This window comes from Urocampus carinirostris, chromosome 15, assembly GCF_059441175.1.
Source record: "Urocampus carinirostris isolate Australia breed hairy pipefish chromosome 15, RoL_Ucar_1.0, whole genome shotgun sequence".
In the NCBI taxonomy this organism is placed as follows: Eukaryota; Metazoa; Chordata; class Actinopteri; order Syngnathiformes; family Syngnathidae; genus Urocampus; species Urocampus carinirostris.
This window is the reverse complement of record NC_142363.1, coordinates 8,683,033-8,704,040: the sequence shown is the minus strand read 5'-3', so window position 1 is coordinate 8,704,040 and position 21,008 is coordinate 8,683,033. Positions and strand designations below refer to the sequence as shown.

The 21,008-nt window shown below is 38.4% G+C and overlaps 1 protein-coding gene across 3 annotated transcripts; it reads left to right on the top strand.

The window, feature by feature from the left end:
• Window positions 1–1,327: 1,327 nt before the first annotated feature.
• Window positions 1,328–17,267, top strand: jkamp (jnk1/mapk8 associated membrane protein). Of its 3 annotated transcripts, none has more exons than XM_088354774.1 (8): window positions 1,328–1,482; window positions 3,663–3,745; window positions 6,183–6,337; window positions 8,259–8,465; window positions 9,944–10,125; window positions 10,203–10,279; window positions 13,303–13,504; window positions 15,145–17,267. In XM_088354774.1, the coding sequence occupies exons 1-8, from the start codon at window positions 1,476–1,478 to the stop codon at window positions 15,222–15,224; spliced, it is 993 nt and encodes a 330-aa protein (XP_088210900.1). In that variant the 5' UTR covers window positions 1,328–1,475; the 3' UTR covers window positions 15,225–17,267. The 3 variants fall into 3 exon arrangements, with proteins under 3 accessions (XP_088210900.1, XP_088210899.1, XP_088210902.1); XM_088354773.1 differs by having other exon boundaries at window positions 1,329–1,482; window positions 13,303–13,507; XM_088354776.1 differs by having other exon boundaries at window positions 1,331–1,482; window positions 13,303–17,267.
• Window positions 17,268–21,008: the final 3,741 nt, after the last annotated feature.

The following is a 21,008-nucleotide window of genomic DNA, read 5'->3' as shown; positions in this document are numbered from 1 at the left end:
TGCTCTGACATGCACACTCAACTGTGGGACCTTATATAGACAGGTGTGTGCCTTTCCAAATCATGTCCAATCAACTGAATTTACTGCAGGTGGACTCCAATTAAGCTGTAGAAAGATCTCAAGGATGATCAGTGGAAAAAAGATACACCTGAGCTCAATTTTGAGCTGCATGGCAAAGGCTGTGAATACTTATGTAAATGTGATTTCTTAGTTTTCTATTTTTAATAAATTCAAAAAAAGTTAAAAAAAAAAATAAAAAAAATTCACATTGTCATAATGGAGTATTTTGTGTAGAATTTTGAGATAAGAGATTAAATTAATACAATTTGGAATGAGGCTGTAACATAACAAAATGTGGAAAAAGTGAAGCGCTGTGAATACTTTCCGGATGCACTTGTATTTTTTGCTCTGTTGATAAAAGCAACAAAATCAATTTGGAGAAGCTTTTGGGAGCCGAAAGAGTGGGCTCTTTTTAGTAAGCTGAGCTGAAAAATTATTTTTCTCATACAGCCCAACATTGACATGAGCTGGCCCTTCGGGAAATCTCCCATTCTTCCCAGTTAGCCACTATAGTTAGTGTTAGGAATTAACATTAAAATGTACCGTTTACCAAATTGTTCGAATTAGTTGTCTGACTCCATTAACCAAACACAACCTGCATTCACCTAACAATGCGCGCTCGTTTCTTGATGGAAAAGATGGACAAGAGACCGGCATTTCCACACGGGGGATATTTAATTTCTTAAAGAAATTAACTAAGTGTACTCCATCGAATATGGCCGAATTAGTGTCGCTTGAGTCTCTGTCAAGCCTCCTCTGTGCTTAAAGCCCCCACATGGGCTCCACCACCTCGCCTCGATGTCTGGAAAAACTCAAAACAACACAGAGAGTTCCTACGTCATCTGGGCCTTGTTCTCCAAACATTGCCTGCCATCCTCCGTCAGAGTCCTGTTATCAAAAGTACCTAGTCAAAACATTCCGCAATTGGAACAGCGTGACCAGAATCCCACTCAGTGAAAATCTTCATTGTACTCAATAAATGTAACTTGTATTTAATCGTACGAAATCCTTTATAGTAAAATGTGTAAAATCTTTCATTAGCATATATGTATTTTATATATACAGTACACATACAGTAAATATCTGTTATAAATAAGCAAGTAATGATTCATTTTGAATATACACACATTTACCTCAACCAAGACGTTGACCCGACCAATATGGCCGCCACGTAGGAACACTACCGGATTGCTACAGCACGCTGACGTTTCTATGACCGGAACGGGGACAAGTATCCGTATTGATAGAGAGCGGTAATGCGTCAAAGTGATCGATGCCAACCGCCGTTTTACACAGAGAAGAAGAAGCCAAAACAGGCAAAAATAAACAGACGAAGAAGACAAAGACAGTAGTGACCCCGTTTTCCCTTTAAAAAGCTATCCACCCCTAAAACGGAGAGGATTGAGGTGATCGTCATGATAGGTTAGTGTTTTTCCTCAACATATTCACATTTGAATATCCATGCTTTACATGTACTCAAATGATAATGGTTGCATTGCTGGTTCGCTAATTCGAAGGAAATTAGGTAGCTGATGCCTTAAAATACACATAAGAATCAATTTTCTATGATATATATTTATGCTATGCCCTGAAGAGAATCCGGACCTAACACTAATGCGTGCAAATGGTTTACTTGCCTTGCAGCAGTTTGCTTTACTAAACCTGCATTATTTCCAACAGTGTCCTCATCAAACTTAATATGTGTTTAATATGTCATTATGTAAATGCACTTTATTTATACAGACCTTTACAATATTCATTTCAGTGTACCAAAGTGCATTAGAGTAATATAAGAGAAGCAATAAATAAAAACCAAACCAAAAATACAAATAATAAAATACAACAGAGTTGAATAGGATCAAATAAAAGTGTCGTCATACTACTGAGCATGGGCGTAACCAGCCTGTTTTGGGAGCGTTCAAGCACCCCTAAAAATCATAACAATTTAAAAACTCGTTTCCTTAACAAAGAATAGAATAAGCTTAAATATAATGAATAATGCTAGCTAAAATATCTAAAAGTAAGACCAAAAAACGGTGAAAAAAGCAGCATGATAAATACTCGAATCCCATGGAATGGTTAGTTCTAGCACTGCTTTCGCCCCACTCTCCTTTTGCTCGGTTATTTGCAGCACAGCCTTTTAAGTCTAAAGCCTCTAGCAAAATATTTTAAATGTTATTATAGATTAATTTTACACATGATATCACTCTGAATGAAATAAAACATTTAAAAAAACGTATTTAACCAGCTAGACACTGCAGGTGCTCAGCACCCCCAGAGCTCTGAACCTAAAATCACACCTGCTATTAAAAACCATCCTGAGGAAGTGCGTTTTTAGCCTGAATGGAAAGAGGCCCATGAGACATCTCGACTGGGAGCTGATTCCAGAGCCTGAGGGCGACAACAGGAAAGGAACAGTCTCCACAACGTTTATATTTTGATCTGGACACTTCCAGCACAAGTTGGTCCATGGACCTCAGAGCTTTACCAGGATTGTGAACAGTTAAAAGCTCAGGTACATCAAATGGGGCAAGGCGGTTAAGAGCTTTAAAATCGAGCATTAAAAAGTTTAGAATCAATTCTAAAAAGGAAGGGTAGCCAATGAAGGGAAGGTAAGAACAGGAGGGATATGCGCACGTTGGTTAAAAGACAGGCAGCAGCAATCTGCACAAGTTGAAGGCGACTGCGAGACCACTGGGAGATTATTATATACGCTGCCCGGCTTACGAATGAGACAATCGTTAGTCAGTTGAATTTGCTCGTAAGTTGCTTCAGTACTATATTTTGTATATTTAAGGTTTATATAAGTATGATTAAGGCTTGTATAAGTAACCTTTAGTGCTTTTTCATAAAATAGTATGCTTTATAAACATAAAAAAGTGAAGTGTAACATACTTTTAGAAGAGGTGCTTTGAGAGGTCCTCCTCCGTGGTAAAAAGTGGCCGAAAAAAACGCATCAAGCTTTCTTATTCCACTTTGATTTAAAAATAAACGGTTTGCCTCTTCTATACACTTTACACCAACTATATTAAATGGATGCACAGGATATTAAACAATAAAAACGTCAAAGTTCTGAGCGCGCTGGAGATTCAGTACACGTAGTACTGTATGTTTACACTCACATATATATATATATATATATATATATATATATATATATACACACACCGGAGCCATAGCCCCCTAGTGGGAGGTGGCTAGAGTCAGGAACACGTTCATATTTCTGACTCTTTCTGGGAGATTGATACAGAAGAGGGGATTCCCAGCCCCCTCACTCAACCCAACTGATATGTTGGGAGTCATTAGGTGACCAAACCCCCTAATGCCGAGCGCCAATGTTGTAAGTCTTAGGTATGACTCAGCCGAGGCTTGAACCAGCGACCTCCCTGTCTCGGAGGGGGCGCACTACCCCCAAGGCCAGTCGAATGGTGGTCGTAAGCAGGGCAGCGTCTGTATATAGAACGATATAGCTCTGTAGACCTGCTCTAATTTGACGATTTATTTTACAGTACACATTCAAACTCTATTTTTATGAACTATGGAATGATGTCTTGAATCTTTTATTTATATTTCTTTAATGACACCTGTTGATTTATCCATAGAATCTGTTGCCATGACTGCAACATGCCCAGGCCTCTACTGTGGTAGAATAGTTTTCAATGGATCCCTGGAAAGAGACTGTGGGGTAAGTAAAAAAATAAATTAAAAAGGCATTATTGAATACAGAGATCCCTCAGTTTTTGCGGTTAATAGGGTCCAGAACCACCCGCAAAATGTGAAAATCCGTAAAGTCGCGTTGCACCTTCATAAAAGCCCCCAAGGATCAAACTTACCTTGAGATGACATCATTACCGACTTGAGAGTTCATGACTGTCACAAAATAACAATTAAAGTAAGGCTGCAACTTACAATTATTTTAATAATCTTTAGATTATTTTTTCGATTAATCTATGAATCGGATTTTTTTTTTAAACACACCTTTTTAAATTTCCCCCGTATTCAAATATTGAAAAATAGTGCACAAAACAACAAAAAATAAAATATTTTGTCAAACAGCTATAAAATAAACATAAATACATACAAATGTTTGTTTCCACAGTGCACTGGTTAGCACATTCGCCTAACACGCAAAAGGTCCCTGGTTCGAGACCGGGTGGAAACATTTGTTGCCCGGGAGAGGGATGGGCGCCGCCAGCTGTACTTGCCTGAGATACTCCACAGGAAATGGTGCCTTTATAACCCTAGTGGTTAAGGGATTTACCGACCCACATACAAATGTATGCTATACACCTGAAAATATGTAAGATACTTCTTTTTCCAAGTGCCCAAAAAAAAAACTGGAGAGAGTCAACATAGAAGGTGAATCTCTTGTTTGTTTGATTTGTGGCTTCTTATTTATTATAATAGCACAGTACTTAAACATGTGCCTAAAGGATGTAGGCTGAAGCCAAATCTTCTATGTGTCTTTTTCCTCGCAGGTAAGACAAATTTCAAACTCTAAACTTGAAAACATAAATTTACCCCACAAAGGATAATAAGAAAACAAAGAAATTACATTTTAAACTTATAATAGTATTGCTAGTGACTTGTATAACATATAATACAAAAGAAAGTCTTGATGTATTCCTCTTCTTTATAATACTTATTCAAAATACGTAAAGTATATGTTTTTTTTAACTGATGTAAAGAAAGGATACTTTTGAGCTCCTCCTCTGAATTGTTTTGGGTGGCACAATGGCTTTTCAATGTAGTGCGAGAACATTAGACCTTGAAGTTTTGGATTCCCCTCAGATGATGAGTGTCTGCTCATTAGAGCATCAAACAATGAATATTTGTTGCTTATGTGCTTTGTACTAATAATAGGGATTTAAGTTTCCCTACATCTTCAAACCTTAACATGATCAATTTTATAAACTATATGTTTTTCATACCCGGCGTTATGCACAATCCTTTAAACTTTTCCTATATAATTTAATATGCAATTCTATATTGCTCTTATGTATTTCCCCAAATCTCTATACAATCATTTAAGGCAAATTAATGAAATGAATATTATATCATTTTTATTTTTATTTTTGTCAAATATGTCTTTATCTACTCATAACCGAAATTTCTGCATCTTATTGTACATTTAATGTTTTCATACAGCTCTTTTAGTTGAATTTCGGTGTCTGGAAAGTTCTTTATAAATAATTCTGGACTAGGCTCTGAAATGACCTGGTGCGTCAAAATAGGGTGTTATGGTGCCCTCTGACGGACCACGGCGGCACTCTTGTTTAAATCGATCATCTAAGTCGTTTCCAACACTTTTAATTATCAATTTTAGTTGATATTAACAATTCTTTTACAGCCGTAAATTATAGATTTGCTCAAAGCCCTGCCGACTGACGGACTGAGAGAGAGAGAGAGAGAGAGAGAGAGAGAGAGAGATCAAATTGAAACGCTGTATGTATTTTAAAATAGTTGATTTTTCATTTGATTTTTGTGGGGGGTGGTTGCGTTAATCAAAGCCCTGCAAAATTAGAGAAAGTGAGAACATGGGCTTCGGTATAACCGCAGGACACGCTCTTCTTGGCGAGATTCAGTGAGAATGCAGAGCAGGTGTCCGGTCACAATAAAGAATAAAAGACGCTAGTATATGAATTGACCAATCAGCTTTGGAGATCTTAAGTCACGGGTTGCTGGCCGATCGACGTGAAACTTGTCTGCCTTCGCCCCCCATAATCCCTCTTTTTCACAGTCAAGCCGGCAAGCAGACCTCGCCACAGCGAAATTGATCTTGCAAAAGCGGTGCAGTCTATAAGAGAAGCATTCGTTGTTGATTTTTTTTATTTATTTTTTTTTATGCTTTTTTAATTGAAAGTGAAATTGGCTTGAATCTAGGCTGCCCGAAACAATCCCGAATAGTGTGGGAAGCATCTGTTTTTTTTTTTTTAGAATTATCATTTATTTTTTCCCGCGGAAGAGTGAACCAGCGAAAACTGAAAGGTGAAGTAGCGAGGGGTCTCTGTGCTTGAAAGAAATCTTGGGAGTAAAACAAGCTGTATTTGGGTAACATAATTCAACAAGAGAGTTGTTTGTGTGTTGATTTTATTCACTAAAATTATTTTTTTGTATTTTAGGTTTGCCCTCGTGGAGAGCGGGCCAATGGCCAGAAAGTGTGTGAACGCTGCACTGAATCGCCTCAACTTTATGACTGGCTTTACCTTGGCTTTATGGCCATGCTACCTCTTGTGCTTCATTGGTTCTTCATTGAGTGGTATTCTGGTAAGAAAAGGTGAGGTTTATTTCTTGAAACAGGAATGTTTTTAGGTTTCATGAATTCTCCGTTATCCGTGTCATGCAAACCTGGCATTTATACTAAGGCTCTGTCCAGCGGCTATTTTAATCGTCGACTAGTCACCGACTATTTAAACCATTCGTCGAATAATCGGATGAATAATCATATTAAAGAAAATGAATATTCAGTGTTCGTACGGATGCTTGAATTTTAATGTTGTGCTTTCAAGGTTAGGAAAATCCTTGAGTTTTGGGTCAAGTGCTTGAAAATGCTCGAAATTGTTGCCATTGCCATGTTTCTTAGGGTCTGACTGTACATACCTCAATAATGAAGGAAAAAAAAAAAAAAGAATGTGATGCCAAAAATGATGCAGACACACCTGCTCTTGTGGCTTTTTGTTATGGTGTTGTCCTATGAAGCGTTAACGCACCCAAAAGGACAGCTCTATTTAGAAAACCGGCTCTTTAGGCTTGGCTCACAGAGAAGGGCAGGCTTTTTCGGCTCCCAAACGACTCTTCAGATTTTTTTTTTTTTTTATTATTATTATTTGTTTTTTTTTTTAGTATATAACACAAATGGAAAATAAAAACATGATGCCCCAAATTAGCCCTTTCCAAAATTCTAAACAAGTGTGAGGTAGCCAAGCTGCGCGTGCATTGTTGAAGCAGAATGGCAGAATTCATGTCAGTTTAAAGCAGCCCATTGACACAAAAAGATCAGCTCGAAATAGCCCAAACTATGTGCTAGCAACAAGATAGTGACTTTGTTTTAGTTGTCAATTTTTTTGAAGGTACTAGAAAAATGTAAAAATTAGCCTTGAAAGTCGTTGAATTTAGCCATGAAAAAGGCTCGAACCCTGAATATTATGTGCATTATGCAAAGTTAAATCTGTCAACTGTAAGTCTGTAACAAAATTACTGAACGATTCAAAAACATTTTTAGCAACTGACGTTTGTCGGTTCTAACGTTTTAACATTTGACTTTGTTCTTGGGACTGGATGCATTTTATTTCAAACATGTCTGTGGGACAGTCTGGCATAACACTGAGGCGCTCTTTTAAAGTGAAATAAAAGCGTAGAAATGTACAAAGCATGGCATTAAAACCGTATTGGCTTAAATGTACTTTAATATTACCGAGTCAAGTCAGACTCAGTTTCTTTCAACTGTCTGACATGCTGTTTAAATATTTGTGCATCACCGTTTGAGCGCCAAGATGCCCAATGTCTACTTTGCAAACCATCAGTGTACCATATTTTCTGGACGATAAGTCTCTGAAGTCGAGCTAATGAATGAATGCATGATTAAGGAGGAAAAAACATGTATAAGTCGCAGTGGCATTTCTGGGGGGAAATGTATTTCATAAAATCCATATTTTAATGGACCTGGCTTTGGCAAGATACAGGGTCCGCAGCGGAGGTTTCTTAGAGTTAGCCTAGCAGTTAGCAGTAGGCCTGACCAGCAACACAGCTCTTGCCTTCGCCTGTGTTGCTTTTGGAACCCGATAATAATCCTCAAAGCACCATCTGGTGATCATTTATTTTTGTTCTTTGGTCTTCCTATTTAATTGATGAATTTATTTTCAATTTAGCAAGCCTCTAAAAGCTAGCGGTCGCTATGCCTGCCCGTTTGTTTATGGAGGCAGCGCCCGCCCGTTTTTTGACTGATGCTTTACACCAGCCTATCAAGGCCGCGCAGACAGTCACACCCACTCAGCACAAAGACAAAATCAATTACATAAAAATATGCGAAGGAGTAAACCAGCAAAAACCAAAGTAGCAAGTGGTCTCTGTGCAGTAATGCAAATGAATGAAGAGTTTATGGCTAAACGTGAAGTAGCCAGCCAATCATTTTCCAAGAAAAGTCATGACAAATTAACATTTTGTGTATGATTATCTCCTTTTTTCATTCCTGATATCAGTTCCAGTGCTTTGCTGCAGCACATCACAGCCTTGTTGGAGTGCAGTGTGTCTGCTGTGGTCACCCTGTTGGTCACGGAGCCAATAGGAATGCTCAGCATTCATTCCTGTCGAGTCCAGATGCTCTCAGACTGGTACACCATGCTGTATAATCCCAGTCCAGACTACATCAACACTTTACATTGCACCCAGGAGGCTGTCTACCCACTGTAAGTGTTTCTGAGAAGTGTAATATGTTGGCCATTTTAAAACAACTGTTAATGGACATGATGCTGACACAAAGCAGCCTGTGGATTACCTTTTATCATTTGAATAACAAAGCTGCTCCATATTTTGGGGTGTACTGTATTCATACAGAAACAAATATTACCACTTTATTTTTCTACTCATACAATGCTTATCTTATATAACATGTAACTTTTACAATAGTTTTATAGTTTGTAAACAAAAGTTACATCTTGAGATATGAGCAAATATATGGATCCTATATTCCATAGGGAAATTCACAAGGCAGGCAAAAGCACAAATGCGCCTACTGGTTGGATAAACAACCAGGGGAAGCAGGAGAGAGCGGCAGCTCAGCTAACTGGTCATGACATGCCCTGTGTCTGTGATTTAAAAGCGTGTTTGCGTTTAAGAGAGAGTGTAAAAAGTGTAATTAACTTTTTTTAGAACGGTACCATAAGGTGGAAACTGCTGTATTAGCTGTTATCATAACATTAGTTCGTTAATCATGCGTGTGTGTGATTTACAGGGAGCATAAAAAGCATTTTAAAGTGGAAATGATGACCTCTTATCACAACAGTAGTTCATAAGTCTGGCTCTAAAACGGGAGTGCCCACGTTTTCAATTTTGTTTTAACTTAATTTAAGTCATATGGGTTGTATTGTATTTTATTTATTTAGGCTATTGTAAAATGTTTCAGGGAGCTATTGAAGTTTAAGTACCTTTTATACAAGTTTCTGCTTAGCCTAATTTTATTTCCTGCACTGTTAGTGTTTGATTAAAGTGAAGATTAGTCATGTTAGTTGTGTTGAAATTGTATTTTATTTACTATTAAAGGGTCCACAGAGCTAATAAAGTTTGATTTGAATTCATAACAAATATTTTATAAATTATTTTGCATTAATCAAAATTTCTTGTGCCAATTTCTAAGCTTTTACCTCAAATGAATATCAGCTTCAAATATTGGTTATTGGCCGCCTAATAATTTTAATAATTGGTATCGGCCCTGAAAAACCCATATCCGTCGATCCCTAATTTATTTTATATTTCATTAAAAGCAGTATGGCAATTGAGGAAAGTATATTTGATTCATCGCTCCCACTTGCGTTTTAGTGTGGTGAGTTGATTCAGATGAAAAGCTGCATTTATTCAACTGTTTTATTAAACAAGTTGTAAACACATCCAATGCCAAACATGCAAATATGTATTTTCGATTGTTTGTGAATAAATGTGTCGTGCCTAGAAAAGATCCCGTTTCATCTGAGATTATTCTTTGTAGGGTAGACTACAAATGTAGGCTCATTAATAAAGCATAGTACTGAAGTATTTGGCGTTTACATTTTTCAAAATTAAGTCTGTATCCGGTCCCTGAACAAAACTGAGTTTTTTTATGCCTTGTATTTGTGTTATGTGTGAAGTGTATATATTCTATGGCTGAATTCCTGATTCTTCTCTTCCTCAGCTATACCATTGTTTTAATCTATTATGCCTTCTGCTTGGTGCTGATGATGCTGCTTCGCCCATTGTTGATTAAAAAGATAGCATGCGGTTTAGGGAAATCAGATCGATTTAAGAGCATTTATGCCGCTCTTTACTTCTACCCCATCCTGACTGTGCTTCAGGCTGTTGGTGGAGGACTTCTCTGTGAGTATATTTTCCTTGATCTCCTCTTATAATTTTGACCATCGAAAATGATCAGGTCTCATGAACGTTTGTTTCAGATTATGCCTTCCCTTATATAATACTCGTCCTGTCGCTTTTCACGTTGGCTGTGTACATGTCTGCCTCTAAGATACAGGTGAGATTACTCAAATTATTTTTGAGTTGTTCATGTCTCTTTTAAACGCAATGAAGGGACTTAAAAACTTAAAAAGGTCTTCAGTTTGATAACCGCAAATTCAGGTTGTGAAAAGATCTTGAATTTTGTTTAAGTCTCAATCAAATCAATTATTTATAAATGTAAATGAATAAATGTTCTGCATTTATATAGCGCTTTTCAAGTCAATGTACACCTCCAAAAGCGCTCTACAATGTGCTTTACACTTTCCCTTTTACACACACTAACTAACCGATAGCAGCATCAGGCAACGACTTGCTCATCGGGGGGCCTTAGGGATTTAGTGTCTTGCCCAAGGACACTTCGACATATAACTCGGAGAAGCTTGGATTCGAACTGCGATCTCTTTGTCCCAAGACGAGCGCTCTACCTCTTGAGCCCTGTCTGTATTTCATCGTACGTGTCAGGATGCGTACGCTGAGTGTGCGTAAAACAGGAAGTAAACGAAACTCTCTCCCACAATTCCCAGCGCCCACAGTCACTCTCGCGCCTCACTATTTACGATCGCAGATCTGTACTGTATAAAACACTAGATAGGACATATCCTTTGAACGTCGTGCCTACTGCTCAGCTTGTCTGGTCAAACTATCTGAGTATACTAGTAAATGTAGACGGAGCCAAAAAATCCAAAAGAGAATGCTGGCTCATTGTGCTGCCTATGGATGCACTTAACGTCGTACCATAGCGTCCCGGAAAGCTGGAATAACCTTTCATTGGTAAAAATGTTTTTGGGCTCTATTAATTTCATTATTGAATCTTGTAGCTCCAGCCCCGCTTGGTAGCTTACATTGTTTCAATGTTTTTTTTTTTAAATAACATTGCACCCCATCACCAGAATTACTTCCCTTGATTTACATGGTGGAAGCACAAGTCAAGTCATGTTTATTTATATAGCCCTTAATCAAAAATAGTCTCAAAGGGCTGCACAGACCACAGATCATTGCAAACCATAGACTATTATTACACCATCCCCTGATCCAAAAAAATTGTAAAGCAGTCCTTTTACAGGCTTTCAATAACTTTTTTTCTAGTTTTACATGTTCACTTAAGTAGACATCAAAACTAGATGAATGACTTCCTTTAACTTTTGTGTTTTTTTTTAATATTATTATACATACATGATTTTGATTTTATTTTTTTGCCAAGAATGGAAATTGACTTTATATGGTTTATAAGTATATGGTTGTGTGTGTGTGTGTGTGTGTGTGTGTGTGTGTGTGTGTGTGTGTGTGTGTGTGTGTGTGTGTGTGTGTGTGTGTGTGTGTGTGTGTGTGTGTGTGTGTGTGTGTATATATATATTTAATAGTTTTTCATTTATAGTGGAACCTCGGTTCTCGACCATAATCCGTTCCAGAACCCTGTTCGATCACCCAAATCATTTTTCCCATTAAAAATAATGTAAATCGTTTTAATCCGTTCCAACACCATGAATGTTTACCTTGAATATTTAATGTAAACTTAAAGCTAACACAGACTAATCGTACGTTCGCGTTATCGTAATCCTTCGTACGAAAGATTACGCTAACATGAACGTGTAAAAGTAAAAAAAATCAGGTCGTTTACAAGTCATTTAGCACCCGGGTCTCCACAACAAGTGGTGAGCGGTTCATTGGAAAGGGGGCCCTGTTCCAACACCATGAATGTTTAACGTAAACTTAAAGCTAACCCAAGCTAATCGTACGTTCGCGTTATCATAATCTTCCATACGAAAGATTACGCTAACATGAACGTGTAAAAATAAAAAAAAAAGAATAAAGAAAATAATTATGAATAGGATTTCTTACCTTTGTGGTGGTCAGCAGAAAGCGCAGGTGGAGTAGTTGTACGCACTACTTATCTTTTTTCACATGTAGCAACTTTGCTGCTTGCACTGACTTTCTTCTGGGGCATAATTTGGGGCTAAAACACTTCAGACACCCATATTAAAAGTGAAAGCATGGCACCTTAGCGTACGCATTCACGCATTACCGGCGTTTCGAACTCAGATTTTTTGACCCAACAGCGAAGCAAGAATTTCTTGAAATTTTTGGTCGGGCTCCGATTTGTTCGAACTGAGAGGCGTTCGAAAACCGAGGTTCCACTGTACCTTGATTTACAAAATAAACTTGGTTAAAAAACGTTACACAAGTTTAAAAGAAATTCCGAAAATATCCTCTAAAACTCTTCTATTGAGTTTCATATAAACTGTTAAAATTTCAACGCAGTTGAGTCTAAGTGTTCATAAACTGTTTTAATTGTTCATTTTTTATAATAAAAAAGCAATTTTCCGTTTTCATACGTTTTAATTCATTATCTGTAATAACAGCCTCTCTTGACGTTGACAACAAAGTTACCCGCATGAAAATCGATTGAAAAATGAGCCAAGTTATGATTAGTTTTCAATGTACATACATTGCCTTAACGGGAACATTGACCGAACCAATATGGCTGCCACGTAGGCACGTTAGTTAGCGCCCTGCTACTGCTCGCTAACGTATCTAGTCTTTTGTAGATATCTGTGATTATGATTCCAGGAAGGTGCGTCATTGCGTGTTTATACATATTTCAAAATAATTGTGATGTTTATGAAAACATCACAATAAATAAACTAACAAGTATGGAATGTAGGTCGAAAAATTAGTTTTGACAGATAAATGCGATGTGTCTGTCGGAAAATTCAGACTTCCGCAATGTGCTCGCTTCCAGGCTTTTAATTAAAGTCCTTTCAAGTCCTTGTTTTGGTCAATTTGTTGATTTGGTAATAAAAATGTTATTTCCCCCGTTGCTCCTGGTAACTGTCAATCTACAGTGAAATTCTACCTAATTAAGAACGGGTAAACTTATATTATAGACTTAAGGGTTGGAAACATTTGTTGGCCCGAAGAGGAGGGATGGGCGCTTGTGGTTAAAGGATAGAGCCACCTACCCACCACAATGTTTCTATGCCTAGACGGTTCTAACAATCTGTTTTTTCCTCTCTTGTTTTTGTGCCATTTTCCAAACAGTCCTTTAAAAACCTGGTTGCTAAGAAGAAACGCTTAGTGGTCCTGTTCAGTCACTGGTTGCTCCACGCATACGGCATCATCTCAATCTCACGCCTGGACAAGCTGGAACTGGATCTACCACTGTTGGTCCTGGTGCCCGGTCCAACTTTGTTCTACATTGCTACAGCCAAGTTCTCAGAACCAAACCGGATTCTATCAGAGGGTGGTAATGGACACTAAACCTCCAGAATTATTAGTGTTGTCTGTTTTTCTCCATGCTGTGTTGACTGATCATTCCTGGGGGTAAAAACAGGCATCATTGTCAAATGCCCATTGTGGGTACGGAATATCCATTTTCTAGTTCCTGGCTATCTTCATAGGGTGATCGTGGTAACGCCCTGCACTGGTTGTCAGCCAATCACGGGGCGCATAGAAAATGAACTCGCAATCCTACCGATAAATTGAAAGTTTATCAGACCCTCAAAAGAGAGAAGACATCCATGGATTTTGAACTTACAGGGAGAGAAGCCAAACCTCAGATAAACGATTCCACCATGTTTTATCGGCTCTCTTCTGAGCCTTGTTTTTTTTATCAAATCTCATAGGAGACAAAAGCAGAGCTGCTCGAAAGGGTGTGGAAATCAAAGAACAGCAACAGGATTGGCCGATAGTGACAATGATGTAAAGCAGGGGTCTCCAATGTGGGGCCACCTTAGACCACCTGAGTAGCCCACAGACTGGTTCTGAAAAGATATCACTGGTCATTGTGATCTAGGAAATTTGATTTCTAAGTGGCATGCTGCTTTGTGGTTGACTGAGCCTATATTAACCTCTAATAATTCCAACCTGGTGATAATATAGTAACGACATAGAAACAGCATAGTAATAACATGTTATTGTAGAAATGCATACGAAACTGGTAGTCCTTCTTGTTAATCTGTAACAAAAAAGTAACTCTCAGTTTTAAAAAGGTTTGCTACTCGTGATGTAAACATCATTGTAGAAAAAAATAACGAACTACAGTGTGCAATAATAGTCAAAATAACAAAGTGCCATCCAATGCAATCTCCTTAAAAGGTGCCCATTTTTTCTTTTCAAATCTCAATTTTTACTGGGTGTTCAACAATTTTCCATACAAAATTAAAACCCCACCCCAAACAAACTCAAACCAGCCAGGCAAAAGAGCAGTTCAACATCATATGTGAAAAATAACATTAAGGTCTCAGGAGAACATGCAAACTCCACGGCCCCAAATTGTCAGACGGACGTGCAAATTAGGGGCATGTTGATTAAACATTGGTGTTTGATATCCGTCAGATATCAATCCCAAGACCAGTATCTGATTATATCCAAATATTTGATAAGCAGTGCAATTTATTTATCTCTTATTTTCTTATATAGCAGCCTGGATAACGCATGTAGACCTTGTACTATTACAAACGCAGCGCTTCTCAAGTACAGGATTTGTACAGGTGCTTGAAATCCTTGACAATGCTTGAATTTTAATGTGTTTTTATGGATTGAAAAATACTTTAATTGGGGTTGAAGTGCTTGTTAATGCTTGAAACTTTTGCCATTGTTTTCAACAAGTCTGCTTAAAAATGATGCAGACACTGCTCTCTGGTGGTTTCGCTTTGCCATTGCATTTCTCCTTGTCTCTCGATTTACTGCAGTTGGCATTAGTTCGTATGACATTGTCCCATGAAGCGTCATTGCCCCCTACGGGTCGTGCCCAAGAGGACAGGTGCATGCTACACCTAAACAGTGCACCATGAAATGTGTATTAGTGCAAGGATTACGTATCAATTACGGGGATGCAAAAAATAAGCAGCACATGAAGAAAACCAGGTCCCTTTTTTGCAGTTGATCTGGACTTCACGGCAGGTTGTCCTCATCCAGACGACAGAGACAGCGAGAACCAGCTAGATTCTGTTGTGACCTGACTCCAAGCCTGGAGTCCCGGATGCGGCACTACATTGGGAATTTATGGCTGGCGAGTCATATATATTTGAGTACCGAGATGAAACTGAATATGTGCAGTTATTTGCTGCATTGATACAGGCGGGGCCAATCCTGGCACCTGCAAAGCCGAGACTATACTGACTAATCATAAGGTTTGGTACAGTATATATAAAGTATTGTCTTAACTACAGTTTACAGTGAAGTTGTCACACCAATAAACCCTGTTTTGGCTGTAAATCGCTAAAGAATCCTTTATATGGAATTTCATCAAACAATCTTATGTTCATTGTGGATACACTTTATAATGAAAGGCCACAGAACAAACTGTAAACACCCAAAAGCTCTAGCAAAGCACCTAGAGCAATTTGATTGGATGAACGGAATGGGTGGAGCTATACACAGGGTGCACGCACACTTTTTACCCAGTGCCGTCTGCACTGAAGGTAACCATGTTGGTATCCTTGTTTGCAGTATTTTGGGACATTTTAATGAAATATCTTTGTTCACACCTTGTTTTGAAACTATTGTTTAGGGCAAAAATGAGCCTCGACACTCTTAAGTAGCTGCGGAAGGGAGACACGTTTTAGGTGCTACAGTATAATTGTATTGATACAGGACACTGGCTCTGGTGTTATTTTATGGATTTTTTTCATCAAGTAAAATAAGGTGTGTTAAATAATGTTTTATCTGGAGAATGTGTTTGGTCATTTTGTTGAATTTCATTTTAAAATATATGTGGCTGTCTAAAAGAAACATTTATTCCTCGTAGAAAAAATAATTTCAAAGGCAAATAATAATTGCCCGAATGGACCCTAACCCTTACCCTTTTTATCAATACGTGTATCTAATCAGAAATTAAAGCCCAACGCATACCTGGTGTCAACCGTGTGTGGAATTTGGCGTTGACTCCTTTGGCTGCCAACGTGGTGTTCCCGCACATCTGGCGGCGTCTGTTTTTCAGTTCTAATCTGAGTTATTTACCTTAGCCGTTTTCGAATCACGTGACCAAGATCGTGATTACAAAGATGAGCACATATTAACCACTGCGCCGAAACCAAAAACGAATGAAGGCTGTGTCACGTAAATTGTGTCAAGAGCGCCAAGGCAACCATACTGTGATTAGTGCCAGATTGCAACACATACATAGGGTTCATGCACCTCTTTCATGGCCAAATTCAAGCACTCTCAAGGCCAATTTTTCTAGTAGCTTTTGAGGAAATCCAGCGCTTATCGAAAGTTGCTGTCTTGCTGCTAGCACATACTTTGTGGTATTTAACTGTTCCTAGCCATGATCTATGTTCCTTTTGTGTCAATGGGCTTCTATAAACTGACATGAATTCTGCCATTTTGCTTCAACAATGAATGCGCAGCTTGGCTAAGTCACACTTGTTTACAAACACAGAAAGGGCTCTATAGGTGCTGGGTAATAATGGAGTCCAATACGGAAGACAAAAATAGTGCTGTAATTTTATAAAGCAGAAAAACCAAAGAATCGGAGGAACCGTTCTGGAGCATCTCAGTGAGCAGAGCCAAAAGAGCCGGTTTTCTAAATAGAGCTATCCTATTGGGGGCAACCAGTATGGGGCGATGACTGAGAGCATATGTGTATCAGACATTTTCTTGATTTATTTCATGGTCTATTTATAGACTTGTCAAGAAACATGGCAATGGCAACTTCAAGCACTTCACCCAAAATTCACCTTGAAAACAAAATCAAAAATTCAAGTATTTTCAAGGATTTCAAGCATCCATGCGGATGTAGGATGTCATGTTTTTTTTTTGTCATCTGTGGTCGTCGTGGTTATGGACCATATTTGATTTGCTTGTTATCCTTCCTCAAAGATCAAAATAAACTTCAGCGACCTAACATTGACGCTGATGATATGGAAAGTTATGTGCAGTATTTTTGGATGGATTACTCTCAGTGCTGTTCAATTGGCATGTATCAATTAAGGAATTTTTGTGAAAAAGTTGATATATTGTGAGTTTGTTGTAAATATTGAGTAAAGTACTATCAAACCTCCCGTTTTGCTTCTTTTATGTATAACTAAAGTTGGAAAAAACATGGACTAATTTCTCTTAAAGAAGGGCATCATAAATGTTTTCAGACGCCATTGTGTTGTATTTAAACTGCTTGCGTTGTAGAGAACAGCTCCCCGGTTTTCTCCCTCTCCTACACACTTGAGGAATTCGGCAACCGAACGCCCGAATTATTAAACATGTTGGATATTGGACGCCGATGCCGGAGTGGCTAATTGGGAAGAACGGGAGATGACCAAGTCAAGATGGAGTTTAGGCTGGCTGGATGAGAAAAAGAATTTGAATATCTGTCACTTGAAATATCTTACCTTACTCGTGCATTCATTCACTACACAGCTATTTGGCCACATTCAGCGCAACAGATGAGGTAAGTTTACCATCTAGAATATTACCCTCCCAAATTGGAGCTTGGTTTGTCCTACCACTAGTCTTACTTTCTGTAGCGGTAAAATGAAGAAAGAACAGGATGAATAATATGAGGCAGGTACGATGGAGGGCAGAAAGGTGCTAGGTGGAGCCAAAAAAGCCAGGAAAAGAAATAGAAACATGCTAAAAGATCTTATTATGCATTTGACTCTTGCACTTTTTTCCTGTCATCTTTGTGTCCCAGGTTGTGTGTTGTGATACGTGTTTGCACAATTTAGCAGTTAACTGCCTTTATCGGGTAGTTGCTCCTCTTACTCAAATAAGCTTGTAGTAATAGGAATTCGGTCTCTTTCAAGATGCGTCTCTTTTGGCTCAGCTCACTTAAAAGAGACGGCTCTGTTGGATCCCCAAAGCTTTTTCAGATTGTTTTTGATTTCTCTATATATTAAAAAATATAGTGTAAAATGGGCAGCACGGTGACGCAGTGGTTAGCGCGTGTGCGGCACAGTTCTAAGGTCTTGGGGACCTCCTGTGTGGGTTCAAATCCAGCTACCGGACTTACTGTGCGGAGTTTGTATGTTCTCCCCGTGCTTGCGTGGGTTTCCTCCGGACACTCCGGTTTCCTCCCACATTCCAAAGACATGCATTTCAGGTGAATTGGCCGGTCCAAATTGTCCCTTGGTGTGAATGAGCGAGCGAGTTGTCTGTCCCTGTGTGCCCTGCGATTGGCTGGCAACCAGTTCAGGGTGTCCCCTGCCTACTGCCCAATGATTGCTGGGATGGGCTACAGCACCCCAGCGACCCTACTCAGGATAAGCGGTGCAGCTAATAAGATGAGATAATGTAACATTTTGCACAAAAGAACTTTGGGGGATAAATAAAGACAACAATGAAAAAATAAAAATAAATAAAATAAATAAAAATAAAAAATAAAAACAATAAAGGAAAAAAAAGACTTAAAAAAATACAAGAAAAATTGAAAAAAATGGAAGGAAAAAAAGCAGTAAATAAACAAGAGGATAAATGCTAGAAGAAAACTTATTATTATACTTATTATATCTTAGGGGGATGAAAAATAATACAAGACCAGGTCCACTCACAATATAACCTCCTTACATATGCCTACAATGTCATTTGGCTGGCATATACGGTCCTGTTGATCCTTTCTTTTACTCAGTTTGCCTGTGAGCAGAGTTTCTCTGCTTTAAAATCTGTGAAAACTAGCCTAAGAAGATCACTGTCTTCATGCTGATGAACACTGAAAAGAAAATTCTCATGTCTATTGACAAAGATAGTCATAAATCCGGCTTCAACGCCGCTAAACAGAGACACGAAAGCCGGGGGGAATCGGAGAGGAGGCGGACTTGCTAACACGAGGTGGTGTATCCCTTGATTTTCACAAAGAAAAGTTTTCCATCTGCCGCAGGGATGTCGAACTTTTGGACTGGCGTGACGTCATCCACTTCGCTACAAGCACCCCTAGGGCATCATGTTCATCTGTTAATATACAACGGGGTAGACTGCTGGAAGTGTGAATTTCCCTACGGGGATGAATAAAGTATCCATCTATAAACAAAGTTGCAGTGACAAGTGCTTTGCTTATTAGGATTTTGATGATTGAAATAGGCAACTGTGTAGTCAAGCTTTGAAATGACTGATAACGGTAAATGTTTTCATCTATATGTGCATTGGAATTTAAATTGTTGTGTTGTCTGTTCACTTTTCAACATATATCTGAATTTCTTCCCATAAAAATTCATCATAGGAGCTCGCTGCCGTTCCAATTATTCAAATTCCTCCTCCATAGCTGAGTGGGCCGGCTTCATGTAGAAAACTCCCGACTCCTCGTGGCACCATGCCGATTTCCACTTCAGGAGTATCGCACACTGTGGGCATCAGGTGTGTGCAGGGCTTAAGAAAGGGGTCTCAAACTCTATTTCCACCTAGTATTCAAATCAATGTTGTTTGATGTCGAAGTGTCCTTGGGCAAGACACTGAATCCCTAATGCCCCGAATAAGCAGCTTGGCGCCTTGCATGGCTGCATGGCCGCTATTGGTGTGTGAATGTGTGTGTGTAAATGGGTAAGTGTGAAGCGCTTTGGGAGGTCTTAATTGACTTGAAAAGCGCTGCATAAATGAAGAGCATTTACCATTTTTTTACTGGATGAAATGTTTTTGTACCACTAGGAGGCACTAAATATTTAACACTTCCTCAGACAGCTTCTTCCCCAAAGCTGTCACAATACTAAATTTAAATTTGCACTGAACTATACTGCACCTATTTTGCAGGTCATGTCATCGATATTATTTGTCATTGATATATTTTAGTGGAGTTGCTTGAATAATAAACACAGGAAGTTATATAAACAGTCTCAGTTTTGTGTCTTTTTACCTATCTAGATTTTTACATGTTTTCATGCTATCTAGCTAACATTTTTTGCTAGTTATTGAGCTAAATGTAACCTTTCTAGCTAGCTATCTGGCTTGTTTTTTTTTTTAGCTTTCTATCCAGCTATTTAGTTGGCGTTTTACTCTTTTAGCTATAATCTAGCTGTCTTAGTTTTTTGGTTAACCTTTTTAACAAACTATCAAGTTTCCGGTTAAGCTAAGTTTCTTATATCAAATTATATCAAACTGGGTGCGGTCTGCGTTGTTGCGACAAAATGTGTCTCTCAGCTCGAAAAAGGTTGGGGACCCCTGCTCCAGGGGATATGAGGTCAAACTGTTTCCACCAAACACATACATGCCATGTTGAGAAGCGATAGATCAGGGGTCTTCAACGTGGTGCCCGCGGGCACCAGGGTGCACCCTGAAGACAGTTTAGGTGCCTGCCAATGAGTTTGTAAAACAGCTCACCAGTGCTGGGTCATTGTGATTTACTCGTGAAATTATTTTATTGATCCAGTCTATTTAACCTCAATTCTCTTAACCTGCTAAAGACATAGTAGTAACATGATATTTTTTTATTTTAGAATTTCAGTTCATGGGCTTTATAAAAAAAACAAAAAACTATATTGTTATGTATAGATAATTATTTTTAAGCGATTAATAGAATAAAATGAGAATATATTCATGTATAAATCAAATGCATTTATTTTTCTTGTAATATTTCACAGGAAATACAGGAAACTAATTTCAAATGTATGGGTTTAGTAAAGCGGATGAGCAAAAAATATGCAGTTTTTTTCACTAGCTATCTTCCTACTTTTTTAGCCATCTAGCTAGCTTTTTGCATTTTCTGAATGCTATCTAGCTAACATTTAAACTTTTCTGCTAGATATCAGGTCAAATGTTGGCCTCCTTTCCAGCTAGCCATCTAGCTTTTTTGTTTGTTTTCCATCAAGCTATTTAGTTAGTTT

Bases quoted from the DNA above. Each gene is read 5' to 3' on its own strand.
- jkamp (XM_088354773.1), top strand. The intron at 3,746-6,182 runs GTAAGTAAAAAA...TTTGTATTTTAG, and splicing joins CCCTGGAAAGAGACTGTGGG to GTTTGCCCTCGTGGAGAGCG. The intron at 6,338-8,258 runs GTGAGGTTTATT...TCCTGATATCAG, and splicing joins TGGTATTCTGGTAAGAAAAG to TTCCAGTGCTTTGCTGCAGC.